This window comes from Silurus aristotelis, assembly GCF_946808225.1.
Source record: "Silurus aristotelis genome assembly, chromosome: 9".
Classification (NCBI taxonomy): domain Eukaryota; kingdom Metazoa; phylum Chordata; class Actinopteri; order Siluriformes; family Siluridae; genus Silurus; species Silurus aristotelis.
This window is the reverse complement of record NC_139582.1, coordinates 737,249-763,455: the sequence shown is the minus strand read 5'-3', so window position 1 is coordinate 763,455 and position 26,207 is coordinate 737,249. Positions and strand designations below refer to the sequence as shown.

At 47.1% G+C, this 26,207-nt stretch overlaps 2 protein-coding genes and 1 long non-coding RNA gene across 9 annotated transcripts in view; 2 read left to right on the top strand and 1 right to left on the bottom strand.

The window, feature by feature from the left end:
• LOC310730936 overlaps positions 1 to 26,207 on the top strand; it is a 208,752-nt gene that overhangs the window by 135,367 nt on the left and 47,178 nt on the right. The gene's annotated exons all lie outside the window — the stretch shown is intronic.
• LOC310730917 (low choriolytic enzyme-like) overlaps positions 1 to 26,207 on the top strand; it is an 81,184-nt gene that overhangs the window by 29,342 nt on the left and 25,635 nt on the right. The window contains exons 2-4 of one of the 6 annotated variants that reach the window (XM_083550151.1): positions 3,314 to 3,344; positions 3,443 to 3,508; positions 13,940 to 14,092. The exons of 3 other annotated variants lie outside the window; for them this stretch is intronic. In XM_083550151.1, the coding sequence (XP_083406277.1) occupies positions 3,314 to 3,344; positions 3,443 to 3,508; positions 13,940 to 14,092 (250 nt within the window). The remainder of the gene's footprint in view (positions 1 to 3,313; positions 3,345 to 3,442; positions 3,509 to 13,939; positions 14,093 to 26,207) is intronic. 2 more of the 6 variants (XM_083550149.1, XM_083550150.1) reach the window with 2 other exon arrangements.
• The window catches only part of LOC310730914 (low choriolytic enzyme-like), a 38,831-nt gene continuing 32,485 nt past the window's right edge, over positions 19,862 to 26,207 (bottom strand). Inside the window, exons 1-8 of one of the 2 annotated variants that reach the window (XM_083550144.1) lie at positions 21,700 to 21,812; positions 21,544 to 21,574; positions 21,381 to 21,446; positions 20,984 to 21,136; positions 20,784 to 20,901; positions 20,500 to 20,678; positions 20,271 to 20,352; positions 19,862 to 20,180 (exon numbers count right to left, since the gene is read on the bottom strand). In XM_083550144.1, coding sequence (XP_083406270.1) covers positions 20,054 to 20,180; positions 20,271 to 20,352; positions 20,500 to 20,678; positions 20,784 to 20,901; positions 20,984 to 21,136; positions 21,381 to 21,446; positions 21,544 to 21,574; positions 21,700 to 21,765 — 822 coding nt within the window. In that variant the 5' untranslated portion in view covers positions 21,766 to 21,812 and the 3' untranslated portion in view covers positions 19,862 to 20,053. Of the gene's footprint in view, positions 20,181 to 20,270; positions 20,353 to 20,499; positions 20,679 to 20,783; positions 20,902 to 20,983; positions 21,137 to 21,380; positions 21,447 to 21,543; positions 21,575 to 21,699; positions 21,813 to 26,207 lie in introns of those variants that run through there. The other variant, XM_083550143.1, reaches the window with a different exon arrangement.

Below are 26,207 nucleotides of genomic sequence, written 5' to 3'. Positions count from 1 at the left end.
CACCTGGAACCTGCACAGACACACACGAGCATCACCACGTACATTTAATAACCGACAGCAAGTGTGTGTGTGTGAGGCTTTTATAGGTGGTGTAGAATTAATCCCAGGTGTTCGGGATGAGCCCGATTGCACTGAGCCTCGTGCGGGCGGGGCATGCACGAGAACCGGAGCGTGGTGCGTCGGGAAATTCTGGGATATGACAGCCTCCGAAGGGGGCGTGGCAGGGGGATTCCTGACACCATGCTGGCTGCAGATGTCTGCACACGTCCTGTAACACTTTATGCAGCCTCACATCTGTGACACATCTGTGCCCTGAACCTTTCTTCCCCTTTACTCAGACTGATCTTACTCCTATACAATTGCCTTTATAATCATATATAATCATCAATAAACTGTTATTTTTCTTAACTTACAGTCTCTGAGGTCCTTAAAGTGAGATTTTCATACCCGAACACAGTTCTTGCTTTAAAGTTGACCTGGTTTTAAAGCTAAATTAATCTAAAAGCCCGGCCCTGAAAAGCCCAGAAAATAAAGAAGTGCATGTTGAATATCAGGACTGTAAACACAGACTATGGTTTGTAAGGACAGTTCACCTTGCAATTTACAAAATACCTGCAGCCACATCCATAAACCTCCTCCTTGGCCTTTCATTTTTCCTCCTGCCTGGCAGCTCCATCCTCTGCATTTTTCTACTGTTTTACCACATGTCCCTCTGTGAGAGAGCGTGTCAGTGGGGAAGGAGGAACTTTTCAGCCGTCTTTATTTAGATTTTACAGAGGGTTGTCTGCAATGTGCTCACGCCGCACGTCTCTGGCACCCGTACGCAAAACATTCACACACACACTCCCTCCTCCTTGTGAAAGAGGCAGATGTAGAGAGAGAGGGGGGGATGGAGACGGATGATCCGCTGTGGTGCCCTCTAGTGGGAGCAGCCGAAAGAAGAAGAAGCTACGTTCATGAATATATCAGGAATAAAAAGGGGAAAAAAAAGAAATAACCACTGAAAATCACCCTGTGTGAAGCAAATGAAGAACGAAAAATTTGCGCTCTTACATACATATGCACAGTAAACAAAACCTGGGAGAAGATGCTCAAACCACATACACCATGAGCTCTGTCCACCCAAGTGCATCACCACCACCAAACCCACCAACACCCCACCCCTTACAAAAAATTCATAAATAACACACACACACACACACACACACACACACACACACAATTTGGTTAAACAAAACATTAAATAACATCAAGAACAAGCTAATAAAATAAAAAGCCTACCTGGACAACAGGGACTCAGGTGACAAGAAAATGCCGATATTAAAGAACCTCCCCGTCAGGGGGAGTCTAGGAATTGTTATTAATGTGGTGGCCAAGAACCAGTCATGGGGGCCCATGAGAAAAATCATGTTCCACAACACAAATGGCATGTCATGAAAAAAGCACTACAAAGTCCCATGAATATATATATATATAACATTAAAATCCAAGCAGCTCCCCCCAGGGTGTAATGATCATCATCTTCTGTTGAACAAAAGATACAAATAACCAGTGAAACTCATTTTCAGTAATCCAGCTGTGTGATACATCTTCAGGTATCAGTTATGATGAGCCCAAAATGTTATAGCAGGAAAAGATCCTGTTTTCTTTTTAATAACTCTCTTTTCTGTCTTGTTGTTCTCTGATCCTTCCTTTTTTACTGTCCCGTCAGGCTGGAACTCGGTCCCTTAAAGAGCATCATCCACCTGCTCGCTCTTTTAGGTCTCCACTACCTTCTTCTCTGTTTCTGGTCTCCTCAGCTTCTCTGTATGGGCTTTGACATGTATTTAAGTAAAAAAGTAGCCATTAATCACATTTACAGATACAAACGGGTGCTTTGAGGATGGATTGGACTGTAGTTGGTGTCGGCGGTCTGCTGCACTGACTCGGGAGTGCAGTTTGCTTCTGATCATCATCACTGTACCCCGCAGCATTGTATATCTGCTTCAAATGGACATTTGGTGCAACCCAGATGAGGATGGGTTCCCTCTTGAGTCTGGTTCCTCTCAAGGTTTCTTCCTTATGCCATCTCGGGGAGTTTTTCCTTGCCACAGTTGCTCATCAGGGACAAACTTACTTACAAAGAACATATTTACGTTTAATCACCACATTATCTGTGTAAAGCTGCTTTGAGACAATGTTTATTGTTAAAAGCGCAATACAAATAAAAATGAATTGAATTGAATTGAAATGTGTGTTGTATCTGTTCTAAATCTACCTTAAATTAATACTTTTGAAGTTTTTAATTCTCTAATCAACATGGAGAAATGTTGATTGCTTTATGCAACTGTATGTTTATTATTAGTGAAACCAAACTCAGCATAGAACATGAAGACAAAAAACTCTTGTAAATATTGTAAATATGGTGTTAATTATCAGGACACCTGACACCGGCGAGTTTTGTGGCAGACTTTAAAGAATTTTACTAAATTTTACAATTTTACAAAAGATATAGCAAAGAAGCAGCAAAGATTATATTACAGTGCATAAATACAAAAGTAAAAAAAAACAATAAGTAGTTACACATTCACACATATTGCACATGATTATTATTAATTCATTAATTATTATAGGTTAATTATTGTTATTGTACATTTATTACTAAAAACGTTGTTATTGTTATTATTGCAGTGAAACAGTAACAGTGTGTATTTTAGTGACTGGTTCACTGAGCAGCTCTGGTTGTAAAGTCTAATAGCAGCAGAGAGAAAAGATCTTCTGTTTCGCTCCTTCAGACACTCAGGATGTAACAGTGTGTCACTGAAGGAGCTGCTCAGAGATGAAACTGTTCCATACAGGGGGTGGGAGAATTTCTGCAGTAATGATAATAGTTTAGCTCCCATCCTCCTTCTCCCACCTCCAGTACAATGTCCAGAGGGATCTCCAGGACTGAGCTGAACATCCTGATCAGCTTGTCCAGTGTCTTCCTGTCTGCAGTAGAGATGCTGCTGCAGCAGCAGACCACACCATAGAAGATGACTGAGGCCACCACAGATTCAAAAAAGGTCTTCAGTAGCTCTGTGTGTTTCCTTCACAAGAGGAAGTGATACCCACTTGAGAGTATTTAAACTGTTCACCTACACTGAGACTTTCATCATGTACCTGATACAAGGCATCGTCCTGTTCCTGCTCAGCGTCAGTGTTCAGAGAGAAATATTAACAACATTAACTGCAGAATGTATAAAGAAATAGAGAAAATGTAAAAATCCTATATGAAGTTTATAAATATGTACTTAATAAAAATATCAGCTCACAGAATATATTTATTAAACAGGTATTTGTTAATGGAACCTCTGAGGAGATCGGTAAGAGTCACACTTTTAATAAGTTTATCTGTAATGTTTTTAAATTTTACATCATTTTCTCATATTACTTTTTACTAATATTTATAATTCCATTACAGATAACAACAATGAATGTCCACCTAACACTGTTTCTGCTATAATTGAAAGAGCCAACAAGAATGCTGGTAAGAGAGAGAGAAAGAGAGAAGAGAGAGAGAGAGAGAGAGAGAGAGAGAGAGAGAGAGAGCGAGAGAGAGAGAGAGAGAGAGAGAGAGAGAGAGAGAGAGAGAGAGAGAGAAAGAGAGAGAATAAAAATTAAAAGTTTATAGAATAATAAAGTACAACATGTGCTGCGGTCAGATGAGTCCACGTTTCGACTCGATCACAATCAATCCAGACCAACCAGACTGTTTATCAGTGAAGGTTTAAAAGCAGCACCTGTAATGATATGAGGAGCATCAGTGCACATGGCATCAGTGACTTGTTATATGTGAAATTAGCATTTCTGCAGCATAAATGTACTGGGGAACTAAATACTGGGATTTTAGAGAGAAAGATACTAAAGTGCAGGCAAAGACTTGAGGGTTATTTCAGTAGGGCAGTGCCAGGCCTCATTCTGTAAATACTACAACAGTGTAGATTTGTAGACACAGAGACGATATTAAAATCGTTTAGTGCATCATGAAAGAGAGAGTAATGAGGGGTATTAACGGCTGTTGGGTGGCTGAAGTCTTATATCCATCAACAATGTGCAAAAATTCCACTTTGAAATCAGAACAATTAGCAAATCATTTCCACAAAGAACAGAAAACATGTCTCTGTCTCAACTTTTAGAGTTTGTTTGTGGAAAATGATACATTTGTTTATTAGCAAAATAAAATGAAGTTCAGTGAAACTGTCAGGGAGCGCCTCGCCTGATTACTAACTCGGCGCACCTGTTTTCCATCAGACTCCCTCCTATTTAGGCGGCTCCGCTTCTCACTCACGCCGTCCGTTATTATGTTTATGGACTCGCACTGTCAGCATCTCTATTCCCCGGTTCCGCTGCCAGCTCTCCGTACTATTGCTTTATGCGCACGTACTTTTCATATCAGACTTTGTGCTTCACCTGTTGACTTCACTCCGGCTGTGTGTGTGTGTGTGTGTGTGCTCTTGGGATTCAGTTTCGCATTTCATTAAAACTCTGTGTTTGCTCAACTCCACTTCCGCCTCGTCTGTGCCTGACCGAAAGAGAAAGGATTTAAGCTGCCCCTCACCTGGTTATGGATCCGCACGCCGGCGCCACGTCGGACACGGCCGCCGGTGTTCCGATGGCGTTTCCTTCCACCTTCTCCGGTGAACCGTCTGAGTGCCGCGGCTTTTTGATGCAAGTGAACCTCTTCATTGAATTGCAGCCGCAACGTTTTCCAACCGCCCGAGCAAAGATCGCGTTCATAATCTCCTTGCTTTTCGGGAAGGCGTTGGCCTGGGCGCAATCACTCTGGGAAGCAGCAGGACCGGTGGTGTATTCGTACACGGCATTCACCGCGCACTTCGGGGAGGTGTTCAGTGCCTCCCCCGGAGTCCTTTCTACAGCAGATCAACTGCTCGGGTTACGCCAGGGTGAGGATTCCGTTACGGATTACAGCCTCCGTTTTCGCACTCTGGCGGCATCTTGTGGCTGAAATGAGGAAGCGCTGCTCGGGATTTATCGGCAAGGTTTGGCTCCAGAATTAAAGCTTGCGATTGCCATTCATGAGGATTCTGTGGGTTTAGAGGCTTTCATACAGAAGTCCATCGGCCTCGCACAGCATTTGGCTGCCTGCCGGAATTCACCACCTCTGCTCACGTCGCCGTTTCCAGCCTCACAACCCGCTACGCCTACGGCTTCAGGGGTTGAGCCCATGCAGCTCGTTACCCAGAGGTTGACCCAGAGAGAACTTAATGACCGCCTGGCTACGGGCCGATGTCTGTACTGCGGAAAGCCGGGTCACCTCATCGCCAGCTGCCCTACTTGCCCAACCCGCGCCTCGGTGAGTTCCGTTCCTTTTCCATCCGAAATATCTCCCTTGTCTAAGCTCTTGGTGACTCTACTAACCCCCACTCTCTCTCTATCGGTATGGGCGCTGGTCGACTCCGGTTCCGCAGGGAATTTCATCTCCCAGGCCTGCCTCGACCAGCTACAGCTCTACAGACAGAGGGGCTCCCAGGACTTAGCCGTACAGACCATCCAAGGGCGCCCGCTGGGGAAGGGCTGGGTGAAGTACTGTGCCCGGGCGATGACTCTGCGGATTGGACTATTCCACCAGGAGGAAATCAGGTTCCTGGTGCTGGAGGACTCCACTGTCAGCGTGATACTGGGTAAACCCTGGCTCCAACAACACGCGCCGAGGTGTTCCTGGGATCCTTGTGACATCCTGGAGTGGAGCCCTCACTGTCTCCAACACTGCCTCTCCGGACTCCCCTCCAGGATCCCAAGGGCCGTCGTGGGTGCTACCCAGGTGGAAGCCGCCACCACAGCCACACAGGTTGAGCTCCCTGAGGAGTACCGGGCCTACAAGGAGGTTTTTAGCACGCAGGCAGCCACTCGTCTTCCCCCTCACCGGCCTTGGGACTGTGCGATCGATTTGCTTCCCGGGGCGAAGCTGCCGAAAGGCCGGATATACCCCCTGTCGGCCCCTGAACACAAGGCGATGGAGGAATACATCGCACAGGCGCTCTGCCAAGGGTTTATCGCCCCTTCTACGTCTCCTGCGGCCTCCAGCTTCTTCTTTGTGGGGAAAAAGGATGGTGGTCTCCGGCCTTGCATCGACTACCGGCAGCTAAACTCTCAGATCGTTCCTCTTCCTTATCCCCTGCCACTCGTTCCGGCGGCCCTGGAGGAGCTGCGGGAGGCGCGCATCTTCTCCAAACTCGATCTACGGAGCGCCTACAACCTGGTGCGCATCAGAAAGGGGGACGAGTGGAAAACGGCCTTCATCACGCCCTCAGGACATTACGAGTACCGGGTCATGCCATACGGCCTCTCCATCTCCCCGGCCGTGTTTCAGGGGTTCATGAACGAAGTGCTACGACCATACCTCCAGAGGTTCGTGATGGTCTACATCGATGACATCCTTCATCTACTCACGGACTCTGGAGGAACACCAGGACCACGTGAAACAAGTTCTAGGAGCACTTCGTTCACAGCACCTGTACTTGAACCTCTCCAAATGCGAGTTCCACCGCCCTCAGACCCGGTTCCTCGGTTACATCATTAGCTCCCAGGGGATTTAAATGGACGGAGGGAAGGTCCAAGCAGTACAGGACTGGCCCGTCCCGACCACCATCAAGGTACTCCAACGCTTTCTGGACTTTGCCAACTTTTACCGTCGGTTCATCCAGGGCTACAGCCAGATCACCGCTCCCCTTACCTCGCTCCTCCGGGGTAGGGCACGCGCCCTCCGCTGGACCCGCGAGGCTCAGGAGGCATTCAACAAGCTCCGCAAGCGTTTCTGCTGGGCCCCGGTCCTTCGCCACCCGGATCCCGCACTTCCCTTCATCGTCGAGGTAGACGCATCCTCAACGGCGGTTGGGGCGACCCTCTCTCAACGAACGGGCTCTCATCCAAAGCTCCACCCGTGTGCGTACTTCTCCCACAAACTCACCCCGGCGGAACAGAACTATGATATCGGGAACAGGGAGCTCTTGGCCATCAAACTCGCCCTGGAGGAGTGGAGGCACTGGCTGGAAGGTGCAGAGCACCCCTTTCCTGTCATCACGGATCACAAGAACCTCCAGTACCTGCGAGAGGCCTGTAGATTGAACCCCAGACAGGCTCGTTGGGCACTGTTCTTCACCCGCTTCTGCTTCCTAGTCACCTATCGAGCAGGGGCCCAAAACGGTAAGGCGGACGCCCCTTCCCGCCTGTTTGGGCCCGACGAGCCCAGAGACCCAGTCCCTGTCCTTCCACCCGAACTCATCGTGGGGCCGATCATCTGGGACTTGGACGAAGAGATCCGCACGGCCACGCTCCAGGAACCGAGCCCGGAGGAATGTCCTGAGGGGAGGGTATATGTACCAACTACATGCCGACGGGGGCTCATCCAGTCGGTCCATGAAGGGTTAGGGGCTGGCCACCCCAGCGAGAAACGTACCCTCCAGCTCATCCAAGCCCGGTACTGGTGGCCCGGTATGTCAAGGGCGGTCGTACGCTTCGTTCAGGGGTGCCCCACCTGCGCCATGGCCAAGGTACCGCGTCGCCTGCCTACAGGCAGGTTGGTGCCGCTCCCAGTCCCGCAACGTCCCTGGTCCCACCTGGGCATCGACTTTGTCACCGATCTCCCCCGCTCCGAGGGTAACACCTGCATCCTAGTGGTGGTGGACCGGTTCTCGAAGGGCTGTCGCTTTATCCCCCTGAAGGGCCTTTCAACCGCCCTGGAGACGGCCGAGGCCCTATTCCACCAGGTCTTCCGCACCTTCGGCCTCCCGGAGGAGATCGTCTCGGACCGAGGACCGCAATTCACGTCACGGGTCTGGAGGGCCTTCTTTCGTCTCCTAGGGGTCTCAGTCAACCTTTCCTCCGGCTATCATCCCCAGGCCAACGGACAGGCGGAGAGGAAGATCCAGGAGCTCAGCCAGTATCTTCGGGTGTATTGCAGCCAGGACCAGGAGAGCTGGTGCCGCTTCCTGCCCTGGGCCGAATACGCCCAAAACTCTCTTCGCCAGGACGCAACGGGACTCACGCCCTTCCAGTGCACCCTGGGTTTTCAGCCCCCGCTGTTCCCTTGGTCCGACGAGCCCTGTGACGTGCCCGCCGTGGATGCATGGTTTCGGGAGAGCAATCGGGTCTGGGAGTCGGCACACACGCCGATGATATATATAGATGGTGTGACGTAGCTGTGACGTAGCTTCCTGTGTTTGACTTGTTTGCCGCGAGTTACGTGTTTGTATCTCTCTCGGCGTCTTTCAAACAAACTTTGCTATCTATCCATCCGTTTTTCCTCTTTTAATAATCCTTAATTGTTTTTGTCTTCCTGACTTGTGCCTGTAGTTAGTTAACTCGACTATAACTAGTGTTGTTTATATTTATTTTCTCTCACTCACATCTCTGTATAATAAATCTGTTCGTGACGATAAGCACTATGCCGGTTGTTTGTCTGCATTCGAGCACAGGTGAGGACTCGTTCGAGTTGCAAACGGTGGCGTTGGAGATGGAGGCATTGGAGAAACAGATTCGAGCTGCATGTAAAGCATGCCCGGTTGCGAGAGCGGAAAGCAGCGCTGGAAACATCCCGGGCGGACGCGCACTCATCCCAGGTAAACTCCCGGGTTGAACCTAACGCTCCCAGCACATCAACTCCGCGTGCTTCTATGCCCAGGCCCAGCGCACCTACAACTCCGGCACCGGTTGTTCTCCATGCCGGATCAAACGACACCAGGCTGCGGCAAACGGAGATCTTAAAGAGGGACTTCAGGATCCTGGTGGAGACGGTACGCAGCACATCACCCACAACGAGGATCATTGTGTCAGGACCTCTTCCCACTTACCAGCGAGGGGCTGAGAAGTTTAGTAGACTTTTAGCTCTAAATGAATGGTTACAGTCATGGTGTCGAGAACATAAACTTCTCTTTGTTAATAACTGGAACTGTTTCTGGGAGCGTCCTAGGTTCTTCCGCCCTGATGGCCTGCACCCCAGCAGAGTTGGAGCAGCAGTGCTATCAGATAACATCTCTAGGATACTTCACACCATCTGACTGGTAAGACATCAAGAAATCTTCAACTATAAGAACACGCATACTACAGACAAATAGTTACAAGTTCACACACAGCCCAGTTTATAGAAACCGTATCTATTCCTCGTGTAGTAAAACCAAGAATTACATACACAAGATCCAGAAATAATCTTATTGCAGTTAAAACTGAAAAATGCCAGATAAACAAACACAACAAAGTTCTAAAGTTCGGTTTTTTAAACATTAGATCACTTGCACCCAAAGCACTGATTGTAAATGAGATGATCACAGATAATAATCTCGATGCACTCTGTCTCACTGAGACCTGGATTAAACCAGGTGATTATATGGGTCTAAACGAGTCTACACCGTCAGGATATGTTTATAAGCATGAGCCCCGTCAGACTGGTCGTGGGGGGGGTGTAGGAACCATTTATAGTGCTTCTCTTAATGTTAGTCAGAGATTACTATTCAGCTTTAAATCATTTGAAGTGCTCGTTCTTAAAATTGCACTTTCAGACATGCATAGAAAACTCGCTCTGGTCACCATGTACAGACCCCCAGGGCCCTACGCTGATTTTCTTCATGAGTTTGCTTGTTTTCTCTCAGACCTCTTGATCAGTTTTGATGAAGTGCTGCTTGTAGGAGATTTTAATATTCATGTAGATGATGCAAACGATGCCCTAGGATTATCATTTGTCGATTTACTAAACTCTTTTGGAGTTAAACAAAACGTCACCAGACCAACCCACCGTTTTAACCACACACTAGACTTAATAATATCCTACGGAGCAGACGTCACTGATATAGATATTTTACCCCAGAGTGATGACATCACAGACCATTATCTCCTACTGTACACACTACCGGTAGAGCAGATTAACCGTGTTTCACCACGGTATCGACTTGGTAGGACTATTATTCCAACCACTAAGGACAGATTCATAAATAACCTGCCTGATTTATCTCAGTTTCACATTAAACCCATAACTGCTGATCATCTCGATGAGATGGCGAACAACATAGACCTTATCCTCACTAGCACTTTAGACACTGTTGCCCCCATCCGGTTAAAAAAGGTTCGAGAACAAGCACCTGCACCTTGGTATAATAGTCATACGCATGCCCTAAAGAGAACAACACGTAATCTGGAGAGAAAATGGAGGAAAACTAAATTGGAGGTATTTAGAATTGCGTATAAAGACAGTATGCTTAGCTACAGACAGGCGCTAAAAGCTGCTAGAGCTAAACACCTGAGCAAACTCATAGAAAATAACAAAAACAATCCCAGGTTCCTTTTCAGTACAGTCGCTAAATTAACAACAAATCAGGGATCTGAAAAATGTGTTCCATCACAGTTTGGTAGTGAAGACTTTATGAATTTCTTGACTGAAAAAATAGATAACATTAGAAAAACAATTGTGGCAGTTCAACCTCTGACAGCATCTCCCGACACAATCGTACTTACAACCCCACAACTACACTGTTTTACATGTATAGGACAGGAAGAGCTGTATGATGCTATTATAAATGCTAAATCAACAACATGTCAGTTAGATCCAATTCCCACTAAACTACTGAAGGAAGTGTTATATACAGCTGGTGAGCCTCTTCTCAATATTATTAACTCCTCACTATCGTTAGGTCATGTCCCTAAATCCCTCAAGTTAGCAGTTATTAAGCCCCTCATTAAAAAACCTAATCTGGATCCAAACACGCTATCGAATTACAGACCAATTTCAAATCTCCCATTTATGTCTAAGATTTTAGAAAAGATTGTCGCTGCCCAGTTATGTAACCACTTGCAGGAGAACAATATCTTTGAAGAGTTTCAGTCAGGTTTTAGGCCCCATCATAGCACAGAAACTGCTCTAGTTAAAATCACTAACGACCTGTTTTTAGCTTCAGACCAAGGCTACATCTCCCTATTAGTTTTACTAGATCTTAGTGCTGCGTTCGACACTATAGATCATGATCTTCTCCTCGATCACTTACAGAATTACATCGGTATTCAGGGACAGGCATTAAGCTGGTTTAAATCCTACCTGTCCAATCGTTACCATTTCGTAGATTTAAATGGAGAGCTATCCAGGATAATGCTAGTAAATTATGGCGTGCCACAAGGGTCAGTTCTCGGACCCCTGCTTTTTACAATATACATGCTTCCATTAGGAAATATTATTAGAAGGCATGGAATTAGCTTCCATTGTTATGCTGATGATACCCAGCTATATATTTCATCCAAACCAGGCGATACAGCTCAATTAGCTCGCATAACTGAGTGTGTTGAAGAAATAAGAGATTGGATGACCCATAACTTTCTGCTATTAAATTCTGATAAAACAGAGATTTTGCTCATCGGCCCAAAAAATAGTACACAGAAGCTCCAGCATCTCAGCCTGCATTTAGACGGTTGTTCTGTAACTACTAGTTCAACGGTAAAAGACCTGGGAGTTATTTTAGACAGCAACTTATCTTTTAAAAATCACATCAATCAAGTTACAAAAACAGCCTTCTTTCACCTTAGAAATATTTCTAAGCTAAGAAATATGTTATCTATATCTGATGCAGAGAAGCTCGTCCATGTGTTTATGACCTCTAGAATAGACTACTGTAATGCATTACTAGGTGGATGTCCTGCATCATTAATAAACAAGCTTCAGTTAGTTCAGAATGCCGCAGCAAGAGTTCTTACTAGGTCAAGAAAATACGATCATATAACCCCAATCTTATCGTCCCTACATTGGCTTCCTATTAAGTTTCGAATAGACTACAAACTACTGCTACTCACTTATAAAGCACTAAATGGTTTGGCTCCCATGTATCTATCCAGTCTTTTAACACGCTACAATCTGTCACGCTCCCTGAGATCTCAAAACTCTGGGCTTCTAGTAGTTCCTAGAATAGCAAAGTCCACTAAAGGCGGTAGAGCATTTTCACATTTAGCTCCTAAACTCTGGAATAGTCTTCATGACAGTGTTCGGGGTTCAGATACACTTTCCCAGTTTAAGTGTAGATTAAAAACATATCTTTTTAGCAAAGCCTACACATAACACACATCACATCACAACCTTGTGCTCCAGAATATATGATTACATGCACATTATCAACTTGTGCTGTTAATATCATGAACAGCAGCTACGCTAATTCCTCTCCACTGCTTCTCTTTCTCTCCCCATCCCGAGGCATCCTGAGGTTTGGCCAGCTCCAGTCACGTCCCACCTCGTGAAGATTATGGACCTATGGATGATCATGGAGAAGTAGATGCCGAGTGTTTAAAGGCCCTGGCATGGAGAAGCTGATGCTGGATCTATGATGATCACAAATTGTTCTGTATTGTTGAAAGATTTATGACCAAACTCCTGATGTCACCCATATGAGGATGGGTTCCCCTTTGAGTCTGGTTCCTCTCAAGGTTTCTTCCTCATATCATCTAAGGGAGTTTTTCCTTGCCACTGTCGCCACGGCTTGCTCATCAGGGACAAACGCACACCATTCACCTTCACTGTTGTTTTCTGTAAAGCTGCTTTGAGACAATGTCTGTTGTGAAAAGCACTATACAAATAAACTTGACTTGACTTGACTTGACACGCAACTCCGTAGAGCGGCCCGGGACACTCGACGGCATGCCGACGCTCGTCGGCTGGAGGCACCACGTTTCCGGCCAGGTGACCGGGTATGGCTTTCCACCAGAGATCTACGGCTCAGGCTCCCGTGCCGCAAGCTCAGCCCCCGCTTTGTGGGCCCTTTTAAGATCACCCGGCAGGTCAATGAGGTGACCTAACGTCTGGAGCTCCCACCTAAGTATCGCATCCACCCGACGTTCCATGTATCTCTGCTGAAGCCTTACCGCCAGTCTCTCTCTCCCTCTCTAGGTGGCCCCCGACGCGTCCGTCCAGCCGGAGGTCGTGGACCAGCCAGGGGTCTACGCGGTGCGCGAGGTGTTGAACTCACGACAACGCAGGGGTCGCCTGGAGTACCTTGTCGACTGGGAGGGTTTCGGTCCGGAGGAACACTCGTGGGTGGCCCGGCAGGACATCCTGGACCCGGCGTTGTTGGTGGAGTCCCACGCGGCTCACCCGCTCCGCCCTGCGCCCCGTGGCAGGGGCAGGCCTCGTCGCAGGGCTCGGGCGTCTGGTGCCGCCCCTGGGGGAGGGGGTGGTGTCAGGGAGCGCCCTGCGCTCTCACCCGCTCATGCCCCGCCAACTCGGAGCGCCTCGCCTGATTACTAACTCGGCGCACCTGTTTTCCATCAGACTCCCTCCTATTTAAGCGGCTCCGCTTCCCACTCACGCCGTCCGTTATTATGTTTATGGACTCGCACTGTCAGCGTCTCTATTGTTCCGCTGCCAGCGCTCCGTACTATCGCTTCATGCGCACGTACTTTTCATATCAGACTTTGTGCTTCACCTGTTGACTTCACTCCAGCTGTGTGTGTGTGTGCTCTTGGGATTCAGTTTCGCATTTCATTAAAACTCTGTGTTTGCTCAACTCCGCTTCCGCCTCGTCTGTGCCTGACAGAAACACTATAAAATTATTCTTTGTTCTTTTGGCACTTCACAGATATTCAGATTGTAGGATTTTTGTCGTTCTCCATGGCATCTTCTCAAACTTAGTCAAGGCTGGATGGAGATTGTTGGTGGACATTTCAGCAATGATTCAATAGAATTATTCTACTTGCCTTCTGCTTTTGTGAGTGTTTGATTACAGTTTCATTTTAATTATTAATTGAAATAAAAAATATTGTCCATTAAGGATTGTCTGATTCCAGGTAGACAGTTAGTGCTATTCTGGATTCCGTGTCACAGGTTTTTTTTACATACTGTATATGAAACATTAACAAATTGACACATGAATGAAACTGTGAAAAATAAGAATTCCACTGTCAAATATACAGTCGTGTTGTTTATTTTCCTAAACAGGAAAGCTGAAGGGTGAATTTACTATTATACATGGTGACATAGCGGTGTACATTGGACTTCAGAATGCAGCTCCATGTACCACCAGTGAATGCAGGTGGCCCAGGAGCAGTGATAAGAAAGTTTATGTGCCTTATGTCATTTCCAGACAGTACTGTGAGTATAATTATTTACCAGCATTTAAATGAATGTATCAGAACTCCATTAGATAAGTTCAAAAGCTTTTCTCTTTCTGACAGCACCCTCTGAAATAAATGTTATCCGGCATGCAATGGACTCCTTCCAAAAGTCGACATGTATCCAATTCAAACCTCGCACCTGTGAGGAATCCACCTGCCACACCCCCTTGCATTGGCTGTCATTGCTTTTGCGTGCTCCCAAGCTCTCAGCTCAAATCACGCACACCGGGAGCTTGTTATTCACTCTCCCCAAGCTCCTATATAAACTGCTCACTCACCCACGCTCCCCGTCCGTTATTGCATGTTCATGCCTGTCCGCGTGTGTGCCAGTGTGTTCGCGTATGCTCAGCTCCGCTACGTGCCGTTTGACTCGGACTCGGACTCTGTTTTCCGGATTATCCCTGCTCATGCAGGTATTTGTGTTGGCACTGCCTTTTGGTTTAAATAAACACGGTTTGCTCTCACTTTGTCTTCCGCCTTCGTTCCCGCCTGACTGAATAATGGACCGCAAAAAGGAATAAAAAAGGGGCACAACAAAGAAAAAAAAAGAAGTAAAAAAAAAAAAGGAAAATTACATGATCGGACTGACGCCGCGGTCCCGGCGCGAATCGCACCTCGGCAGTCGGGTGCGTTCGGCCACGATTCAGCAGCGGCAAAGCCCCGCCTCCAGGAAAACCCGGAAGCCCGCGGCCGCCTCTCAGTCTCCGTGACGTCCACTCGATGACGTCATGGGACTCCCGGCTCGCTTCACCGGCAACAGAGCTGAATGGGGCGCGTTTTTACGGTGCGTGAGTGACTATATGAAGTCAAATCCATCCAGTTTCCCAACGGAGAAAGCCAGAGTTGCATATGTCATTTCTCTTTTGTCGGGGGAAACTCTCTCTCTCTCCTTAGAGTTATGGGACGCGAATGGAGGTGAGTTTAGCTCGTGCACCCAGTTCCTCCAGCTTCTCACCAGGGAACTCGGGATGGTCACGGCTGATCTCCATCTCCTCACCTCCGCCTCCGAGAGCACGGTTCCGCACCTGAGTCTCCTAGAGATCTCCGCCCTGCTTCGAGACCTCCAGGAGAGCTCGACTCCGCCTCAGGTTCCCCAGGGGATCTCCACCTTGCTCCAGGCCATCCGAGACGGCTCCGTTCCGCTCCAGGACCTCCAGGAGCTCTCCACTCTGCTCCAGAACCTCCGCGAGAACTCAGCTTCGCTCCAGGTTCCCATGGAGAGCCCAGATCCATCTCAGAACCTCCCGTAGAGCTCGGCTTCTCCCCAGGTCCTCCTGGAAAGCTCGGCTTCGCCCCAGGACCTCCCGGAAAGCTCGGCTCCGCCCCAGGACCTTGCAGAAAGCTCGGCTCCGCCCCAGGACCTCCCGGAAGGCTCGGCTCCAGGTTCCCCCAGAGGGCTCCGCCCAGCTCCAGGTTCCGCCAGAGAGCTTCGCTCCGCCTCCGAGCGACCCTGTGAGCTCCTCTCCGCCCCCGAACGACCACGTGAGCTCCTTTCCGCCTCCGAGCGACCCCGTGAGCTCCTCTCTGCCTTCGAGAGACCCCGTGAGCTCCTACACTTAGAATATCATTAGGGCTCATCTCAGTAGCAACTCATTAGCATTTTTCTGAATAAAGAGAATAAAACTTTACTCTCATCCCCTGTTCGGCACGCTCAAACCGTGCTCGCTAACCCCGAGTGCTGCCCGCACTGCTCTCTTTTCCCGTCAAGGGTTCGGGAGCGCCGCTTGCAAGTCGTTGCCTGTGAATAAAGGGAACCCATGTCTCTCTCCGCTGCCCGCAGAGAGGGACGAGGCTGCTTCACAAGCACAGTGCAGCTGGGGAGAGTTGATGGACGAGGATTCTCCTGTCCTTCCTTCACTCTTCGAATCGAACTCTCTACTGGATAACAAGGGTGAGTAAGAGGAAGATGATGAGGTCGCTTATTTTTTGTAGGAAGATTTGGAGGACGGGGATCTATCCTCCCTCCTGATCTTCTCTCCAGGCCTGGAATTGCTACGGGCCCTTCCCCCATGCCAGTTGAGCTGGACCTCGTGGAGGTGTGTAGGAGAGCAGCCAAAAAACTCCCCATCGAATGGTCATCTCAGCAGGTGCATCACGACGCTAAGAGAGATTTATATGATGGGAAGAGGCTGCAATCGTGCACTTCCCCAGTTAAGCAGCTGAATTCTGCTGTACCGGTGTGTGTCACGGAAATGTGTCGTTTTTGGGACAAACCCTTCTCGCACAGAGTGCCCGTTAAGGGTTTCTCTAGACTGGAGGTGCATATTATGGAGGCTTTGGGGATGTAAGACTATGTTCTACAAACAAAATTTCTCCGGTTGGAGTGTTGGCACCTGTTCCCCCAGTGCCCGGAAAGTTACTTCTCCCCTTTCCACCCGTGGGGTTATGCAAGAAAGAGAGCAGGATGTTCCATGTTCGTTCAAAAATATAAAAGATTTGTTCTGTGCATCCAGGCAGTGGGCCGAGGGCACAGATGTGTGTAAAAAAGGAGAAAGTGAAAAAATCCACACACACAATAAAAGAACTCGAATCAGAGTTCCAACCCCCGGCTCCACCCCCAGATGGTGCCACCGCGCCGTCTGTGAGCGAGAGCCGCTGAGGCCCGCTCTCTGCTCGTGCGGAGAGTTGGCACGCATGCGCAGTTCATCCTTGGGTTTTATCCACGATACAGCGGGGATATCGCCTGCAATTTGCCGTGAGACCACCGTTTTTCAGCGGCGTGATTTGGTCAACAGCAGAGGGCGAATCTGCTCAGGTTTTGAAGGACAATAACCTCCTTACTGAGCAAAGGGGTAATTCGATCGGTGCCGCGAGAGGACAGCCAGCTCGGCTTTTATTCCAGGTACTTTATTGTTCCCAAAAAAGGGGGGGGTCTCTGTTCCATTTTGGATTTACGGAACCTCAAAAATCACCTCAGAAAGTACAAGTTCAAAATGCTCACATTGAAAGCTTTGTACAGTGTTATTCATCCCAGAGACTGGTTTACATCAGTGGATCTGAAGGACGCATATTTCCACATAAGCATTTACCTGGCACACAGGAAATTCCTACGCTTTGCCTATCGGGGCACAGCCTATAAATATTTGGCGGTTCCGTTCGGGCTAGCTCTAGCTCCGCGGATCTTTACCAAATGTGTCGAAGCTGCACTGTCTCCGTTGAGAACGGCGGGTTTAAAAGAGTCAGCGTATTTGGACGATCCCCTCCTCTGCGCTCCGTCACGGCAGCAAGCGGAGGTGGATATGAGTGTGCTTTTGTCTCACCTGACTGGCTTAGGTTTCAGAATAAACGAGACAAAAAGCTGCTTGGTGCCCACACGGAAAATAATATACCTGGGTCTCAGGTTGAACTCAGACCTGTATCAGGCTTTTCTATCCCCTAGATTTATAGTGCTGGGTTACGGAGCAGCGCTTATGTCTGAAGCGCCACCTCAATCGCAAGGTGATGGTGACGCCACTGCACTTACGTGCTCTCCATCACTGGAGTTGTCTATATCCCATAGTGAGACACCGAACAAATGTTTGAAAGAGAACTTTAGGTTATTTACGTAACCCCGGTTCTCTGATACCAGGAGTGAGGTATCTCACCACACTTCCCTCCTTGCAGTGCACGGAGAAGAGATATGTGAGAATGAGGCAGGGACCGCCAGCAGGGGTGTATATAGGGAGGCGGGACTCCCGCATCACTGTCGTGATTGGTCTGTCAGCCGACAGACGTGGTGTGATTGATGCTTCCAGGATTGGTCACCGCCAAGGCGATTCCCATAGTGAGATACCTCACTCCTGTTATCAGAGAACCGGGGTTACATAATTAACCTAAAGTTAACTGAGCAAATTCTTTATTTTATTCACATTCTCAGTGATCTTATGAACAATAAACTTAACAAAAATATACACTTCAACAAAAACAAAGAAGTGGCTTTATCTTTATGAGGTTTAAGTTCATGGGCTGTGTGTGTTCCTGCAAGCACAAAGAGACAGTCAAAGGAAAACTCAACTTGAAAAACACAGATGAGACTCCAGCGATGATGCTAGACCACACCCCTGTCCCCACACTACGTCATGCTGGAACATGTTTAGGTCTAAAGAGAAAGACAAAGACTGTAGTGTGGCCAACTTAGTAGGTGCAAAGCAGAGGTGGAAATTTACGAAGTACAAATAATTTGTTACTGTACTTAAGAGGATTTTTCTGGTATGAGTTTTTTACTTCACTATTTAACTTTTTACTTTCACATAACTTTTTGCACAAATATCTGTACTTTCTACTTCTTACGTTTTCCAAACAGGATTGTTACTTTTGTTTTTATCTATTTAGTGAAATTTCAATTTTTTTTCTTCACATTGCTTTGTTTTTAGCTCATTAACATGTTTCCTGCCATTGTGCTGCTTTTTCATCCACTGGTGGATCATCTCCCGTCTCTCTCACACCACAGATGTAGACTAGATTCTGAAGCTCACAATGAGCAGACAGAAGCAGTAAGAAGTCTGGGGTTAATGTGGATGAGACAGAGGAAGTCAGTGATGAGAACAGAGACATTCCTGATCATCATCATCTTTTCTCTGCTTCTGTTCTATATGGTGGATCTTCAGTCTGGATTCCTTCACTAGGTAACAAAATTTTTTATTCGTTTTGTATTTATATATTAATTAGGGTTGTGAAAATGCATATTTATTTTAACAGTGATGGTTTTATTAACGAGCATTTAATGCAGCTCGCATTTCTGTTTGACCATTTTCATAAAAAATATAAATAAATAAATTAAAAAGAGGCAAAATTAACTACTTTTATTTGTACACACTCGTAATAACAACATCTCTAGGTTATGTATGTAACCTGCGTTACCTGAGGGAATAAGACGCTGAGTCGGAACGCGTTGGGAACGTGGCTGCATTGTCCATGCTCTGAATAATGTGTGTAATCAGTTAAAATAGGAGGCCCATGATCTTTGAGCCCCATGAAGTTGAAATAGACCGCGGTTTTGGGGCTAAAGGGGTGGGCCGCGCCCAGGACCTGGACACCTTGGTGTGCAGCTCAGGGAAAAAGGGTTGATGTGGAGAATGCAAAAAAGCGAAGAAGCTTTATGCTTATGAGCTGGCCAAGTTATATCCAGCTTTACCACAGCATGTGTCACATTCTCCAGAAGCTCTTTGGCTTGGTTCTTGAAAGGAAACAATATTTGTCAAATTTTTCCTTCACCTTTTCTTATTCACAAAGACAAAGACACCAAAACTAAAACACCAGTCACACTGGAATGTGCACCTTCCATGTGACTAAAAAAGGTGAAGAAGGAGACAATGAATAAAATGATCTTACACAGACATGTGTGGGTCTTTAAATTGCATGTAGCAAACAGTCACTATGTCACAAAGACATTCTAGACAATCGTGTGTTTCTGTCAGGTCAGGGCAATCCAAAAGGTTCAGTTCACAGCAAACACGGCAACCTACAAACATGGCCGCCCTGGACTACAATCTCCAAAGTGTTCATGCAATTCCTAGCTCTTTAACCAATATTCCATAAGTTGTATTCTTAACTCTCTCTGCTTCTGGGGTTCTGTATACAGGAAATTGTGCATTATTCTGTTTACTATTTACCTAAACTTTGCCTGTTTTTAAACCTGATGCTGTATTTTTATTTGGATTTGTTTATGTGGGTGCCATTAAAAGCTGCACCTGCACCCATCTTCACCTTCTTCACATAATTTGGAAATTACAAAGATGCAGCCAAGCATCTATCAAAATATGAATTCAGACACTGATGTTTGTTTGCATTCTTTTTATTATTTTTGAAATTGCATGTAAAAAATAAATGAGAAACGTGAGCAAAGCAGAACTCAGACAGAATCAAAATTTCAGAAGAAAATGTATTTAAACTTTTCCATTATCTGTAAGTGGTTTGTGAAAGCATTTAAAACACACTGATGATGTTCAGAGTGCTGCATTTAACCACAGTAGAGCCTTTTAACACGTAAGATATCATTGCAGCTCATCTCAGTGGCATGTCCGATGGGAACGTTATTGTCTGGTATGGGGAGGATGGTTGGCTTTTTATTCTTGGAGAAAGCATACCTGGACAAACAAAGTATGTTTGCGATTATCCATATAATTGTGTGGTAATGTAATTTATAAAAAAAAAAAAAATAAATAATAATACTTTACCTATTATAGTGCATGACAGAGTTGTAGTCATATGGAGTTTTCAAATTGTTGGTAGCTACTTTGTTAAAATTGCCCTCGCTACCTGTGAATATATGAATCACATTATTACAGTACATATAAATCAATAATTTTCATTAATTACATTTAAATGATCACTGTTATGGTCAATAATAAAAATACATAAAGTTTGTTAAAAAGAAATAAGATGTAAAATTCCTGCTCTGCTCACCAGCCTCAATATTTTCAAAAAGGATTTTGACGTGTTTGTCACGGTCACTACGGCTCTGCTCATGATTAAATCCCAGAGCATGAAGAAGTTCATGTTGGATAACTTGGTGGTAAACACAGCCATTACGCTGTAGAGACAAAACCTGCTTTCCTCCAATGCGTCCAATGTATGAGTAGCACCTGTACACAAAAATACATTCTCAAGACATTTTCATTACATGAGAACTGGATTGGAGGTGAAACTGTTTGTCAAAATAGTCATCAATAACAGGATTGGTGACATACCCTTTGTCTGAGATTATATTAATGTAATTTACTTCTTTGGTGCGACGTCTGAATCGGATGCAGGTCGACTTTTGGAAGGAGTTCATTGCACGCCGGATAACATTTCTTTCAGAGGGTGCTGTTAGAAAGAGAAGATTGTTAAAGGTAAATAATGAATCTCAGACACAATAAAGTCAGATACAAAATAGAATTATACTCACAGTACTGACTGGAAATGATGTAAGGCACATAAACTTTCTTATTTTTTTTCCTGGGCCACTTGCACTTATTAGAAGTACATGGATCTGCATTCTGGAGTCCAGTGAACACGGCTATGTCACCATGTATAATGGTGAAATTACCGTCTGGCTTTCCTGTTCAGTAAAACACAATTGTGGATTGAACACTGAGATTGTTAGTGTATGCAGTTTCATTCATGTATCAGTTTATTCATGTTTATTATGTGTCTCAAAACCACTGACACTCGATCTAGTGAAAATGTTTGTTAGTACATCAGTGCATTATGATGTGGTTTAGTGTTTTATTGAATGTTCTCTCTCTCTCTCTCTCTCTCTCTCTCTCTCTCTCTCTCTCTCTCTCTCTCTCTCTCTCTCTTACCAGCATTCTTGTTGGCTCTTTCAATTATGGCAGAAACTGAGTAATAATCACTGTTAATGCTGTTATCTGAAATGGAATTAACAATATAAGTAAAATGTAATATGAGTATAGATGTAAAATTGTTTATTTGTACATATAAATACATTTAAAGTGTGACTCTTACCAATCTCCTCAGAGGTTCCATTAACAACTGCCTGTTTAATAAATGTTTTCTGTGAGCTGACATTTTTATGAAGTACATATTAATATAGTTCTTATGAGTTTTAGATATTTTTTAATTACTCATAATGTATTTATTCGTAATATTTCTGTAACTCACCCTAATGGAACAACTCTGAACACTGACGCTGAGCAGGAGCAGGACGATGCCTTGTATCAGGTACATGATGAAAGTCTCAGTCAGAGTATCAGCACTGAGAGTGGAAGAAGAGTTTAAATACTGTCATTAGTGGTCATCACTTCCCTTTCACTGAAATCAGTTGTCTTTTTAGAAAATATTCCACAAAAGTCCAAACAGTGTAAAAAATTTAAAAGCATATTTTGATATAATTTACAAACAAATATATCCATAAAACATGTTTTTGAAAAAAGTGTTACTTTAAACCCAAAACATTTTCAAAATCAGGCAGAGTTCAATTCACAAACATTCATTTCATGTTTATAGTATTGCCAAGGATTCTTAGTTCCCCTTCAGGAACTCGAGATAACGTCGAAACGCTATGGGAACGCCCCTGCGCTCTGAACCAGGTGTGTAATCTGACCAATAAGCGTTTGGGACGTGACGATATCAGCGGGCGACGTTGCGTAAACAGGAAGCTACAAATGGCTGCGAAATGAACCAGACGCCAGCTTTCTGCTCGTTCAGGTAAGCGATGTTTCGCTGTGTTTTTCTGATCGAGTGATGGCTGGCAGGCAGAGTTTCCGTAAGTGCGTTCATCCGTGTACGCGTTTCATTACCGGTAAGGATTCGCATGATCGGTGCGTTGTTGGCCTGGGAGTGGAGCATGCACAGTCGGCTCTCGAGGGAGTCGATTGCTCGCATTATAGCCGCATGGCTATGCGCACGCTTTGCTCCCGGAGAGCGCTCTTTGAGAGGAGCTCTCTCCCTCGCGGCGCTCGTGGGGCTTGCAGGCCGATTTAGCGGCGGGGATAAAGTCGGATGAGTCTGCTTCAGCTTCGTCGGCTGAATTAAGCTTCGGCTCTATCGGGGAAGCAGGCCCAATGGCTGCTTCTTCTCCCGGTACGAGCAGCGCGGCATTACATGTCTCTCTCTCCGAGGAGGGTGAGCTGATGGATGCTAGCGAGCCCGTGGAGTCCTCTCAGCCTGTGCTGTACGAGGAACTCCTCGAAGTCGTGACACGAGCTGTTGCTAAGCTGGATCTAGCTTGGCCAGTGGAGCAGCAGAGACAGCGCGCACCCAGTAAGCTGAATGAGCGCTTTCTGCGTCCTGTGTCGCTTCCTGGAAGACCCCGTACTCAGCGCGTTCTTCGTCTTGCCACTCCTCGCTCTACGCGAATGTGGTTGGGGCTAAGGCGTGCGGCTATGGGGTGATGGCATCGTGGCTAAAGGCTCCAGTGTTCCCTACTAAACCGCTACGTGCTACATCGGCTTTAGTGGGGAAGGCTTACGTGGCAGCAGGTCAGGCTGCGGGATGTCTCCACACCATGGGTGTGTTGCAGGCGTACCAGGCTGACCTGCTACGTGATTTGGATGAGGGACTTAGCGCTGGGGCCACTGACATTAAGGAGTTACGTCGCGCTGCCAACTTAACCCTTCGAGCCACGAAGCACACGGCACGGGCCGTTGGTCGGTCCATGGCGGCCCTGGTGGCCACAGAGAGGCATCTGTGGCTCACCTTGTCCGACCTCCCAGTGGCGACTGTTCACATCTTAGTGCGAGCACCGCGGCCTGGATCCTGTTAACTGCCCGGTTGGTTCAGTTCTGGAGTTCCTACAGGAACAGTTTGCCACAGGGTTAACCCCTTCGACCCTGAAGGTTTACGTGTCAGCCATCGCGGCTTATGGCTCCCCGCCTGCGGGGCAGTCGCTGGGTAGGCACCCACTGGTGACACGTTTCCTCCGTGGCACCCGGAGGCTGAGGCCCGGGACGCGACCCAGACTGCCTGTCTGGGATCTGGCAGTTGTGCTGGCGGCTCTCTCTGAGCCCCCCCTTTGAGCCGTTAGCCGATGTGGCCCTTAGGTTTCTGTCGATTAAGACCACCTTTCTGTTGGCAATTTCCTCCCTGAAGAGGATCGGGGATCTGCAGGCTCTGTCCGTGCCCCCGTCGTGCCTGGAGTTTGCCCCTGGCATGGCCAGAGTGTTTCTCTATTCGAAACCTGGGTACATGCCTAAGGTGCCTTCGGCTCCCTCACGTCCTGTCGTGTTGCAGGCATTCTGCCCTCCTCCGTTTACTGCCCCCGACCAGGAGCGACAGCTGTGTCCAGTGCGAGCGCTGGATGCTTACCTCCGCAGGACGAGTCCTTGGAGGAAGTCGGAGCAGCTGCTAGTCTGCTATGGCCCTAATAGGAAAGGTTTCCCGGCCAATAAGCAGACTTTGAGCAGATGGGTTGTGGATGCAATAGTGTCGGCTCATGAGTCCTCTGGCCTCCCCGTGCCGCTCGGGGTTCGAGCTCACTCCACCCGGAGTGTGGCGGCCTCTTTGGCCTGGTCCGCTGGAGTCCCACTCCAGGACATCTGTGACGCGGCGGGTTGGTTCTATGACCTTGACCTCAGAGCCACCCCGGGCTCCTCTGTCCTGCGTGCTGGTGCCGAGGCCCTCACTCTCTAGGCAGGGTCTGGTCAGTGTGGCGTGATTGGACACTCGTTCCCATAGCGTTTCAACGCAGCTCGAGTTCCTGAAGGGGAACGTCTCTAGGTTACGACCGTAACCCTAGTTCCCCGAGGGAACGAGACGCTGCGTCTCTGTGCCACACTCCCTGCATCCCTGCGGCGCTTACCTTCTCTCGCAGGAGCTGGCGTCTGGTCAGATTACACCGAGGTTCAGAGCGCGGTCACGCAGGGGCGTTCCTATAGCGTTTCGACGCAGCGTCTCGTTCTCTCGGGGAACTAGGGTTACGGTCGTAACCTAGAAACGATACTTAGGTTGTCCTGCATAAACAAGCTACAGTTTGTCCAGAATGCAGCAGTCAGAGTTCTCACAAGGTGGAGAAAATATCACCATATAACCCCAATCTTCTCATCCTTACACTGGCTTCCTGTTAAGTTTTAAATCCACTACAAACTACTGCTACTTACCTACAAAACACTAAATGGTTTATCTCCATGTATCTCTTCCAGTCTTCTACAATCCCTCACACTCCCTGAGATCTCAAAACTCTGGACTTCTAGTAGTTCCTAGAATAGCAAAGTCCACTAAAGGTGGTAGAACATTCTCACATTTAGCTCCTACACTTTGGAATAGTCTTCCTGACAGTGTTCGGGGCTCAGACACACTCACCCAGTTTAGGTGTAGATTAAAGACGCACACCTGGCATTCAGTCGGCACTGGCATATGGCATGTTTGTTCAAATTTAACATTTTTAGTTTAAAGTTAAAACAAATAATTGTTTCAGAATAATGTTGTTCAGGCATTTTTCATCTGGGCTAAGGGTGTGTATAAACCAGCTAGATTAAAGTTTTGTTGAGGCTGACATGAGGAGCCTCTTGTTTAGTCCTACATGGGACCAAAATAGGGCCAGCTATAGTCATACATTTGGCTGAGACATGACTTTGCTGTGACAGGACCTGGTCTGTAATTCATGTACTGTAATTCATGGAGACAATTCATACCATAGAGACATGTCTGGCAGAACTTCCCAGGCTTCCAGGTAGTCTTTGAGGGGTATCAGTCTCTCGAGACTGGCCTCTGGTATGCCTAGACCCCGTTAGGGTCCCCATACCGTCCCATGTCAGGACTTTGGATTCCTGACAGGGGGAAGTGAGAGTCACGTTGCCCGTTTCTGCACCTCTCGATGGAAGGTGGTGGGTTGTGGTTGGGGCCGTGCCTGCCAAGCAGCCCCATGAGAGTGACATGGAAGGAATCGTTGGAAAGCTGCTGCCTGTTACTTAGCCTCCTGAAACCTATCAACTACCTTATTAACGGAGTTGCTGAAAAGGCCAGTTGGCATGAGGGGGTTTCCAGCAGTACAGCCCTATCCCTATCGAAAAGACCTGACAAGGTGTGACAAACGTGCCATTCTGTAAATTCTAGGGCGGCGATAGACCAGCCCACGACCTTTGCGGTCTCTTTAGTGGCTCTAAGAGCCAATTCTGCCGTACGTCGGGGCTCTTGCACCTTCTGGCCGCCCGAGATGCCCCCCATGTCTAGCTTTTGCAGCAGGTTGGCCTGATATGCATGCAACACCACCATGGTGTGCAGGCATGCAGCGCCCTGACCAGCTGAGGCATACGCCTGAAGTACGCAGGGGCTTGGTGGGCAATGTTGGGTGTGCTTCCGAAGCCTGCTAACAAGTGCTGGACTGGGTAGGTGAGGTCGGAGAAAGGGAAAAGCCTGTCTCGAAACCACTGCGAGGTCCATTTGCAAGCCACATGAACTAGCGTGCCGCTCCGCCTCAGCGAGAGAGCAGGGCCAGAACCATGAGAAGTGAGGTCACCCTTACATGCAACCTTAGCTGCACTGTCATATTTTCATTATTGGAACTAAAGTAGTCAAGTCAAGCCAAGTTTATTTCTACAGCGCTTTTCACAACCGACATTGTCTCAAAGCACTTTACAGAATTTAACAGTTAAGGTGAATGGTGAATTAGGTGAATCAATTTAAATGAATTATAAAAAGCAAAAATAATGAAACTTAATTAACAAGAAATG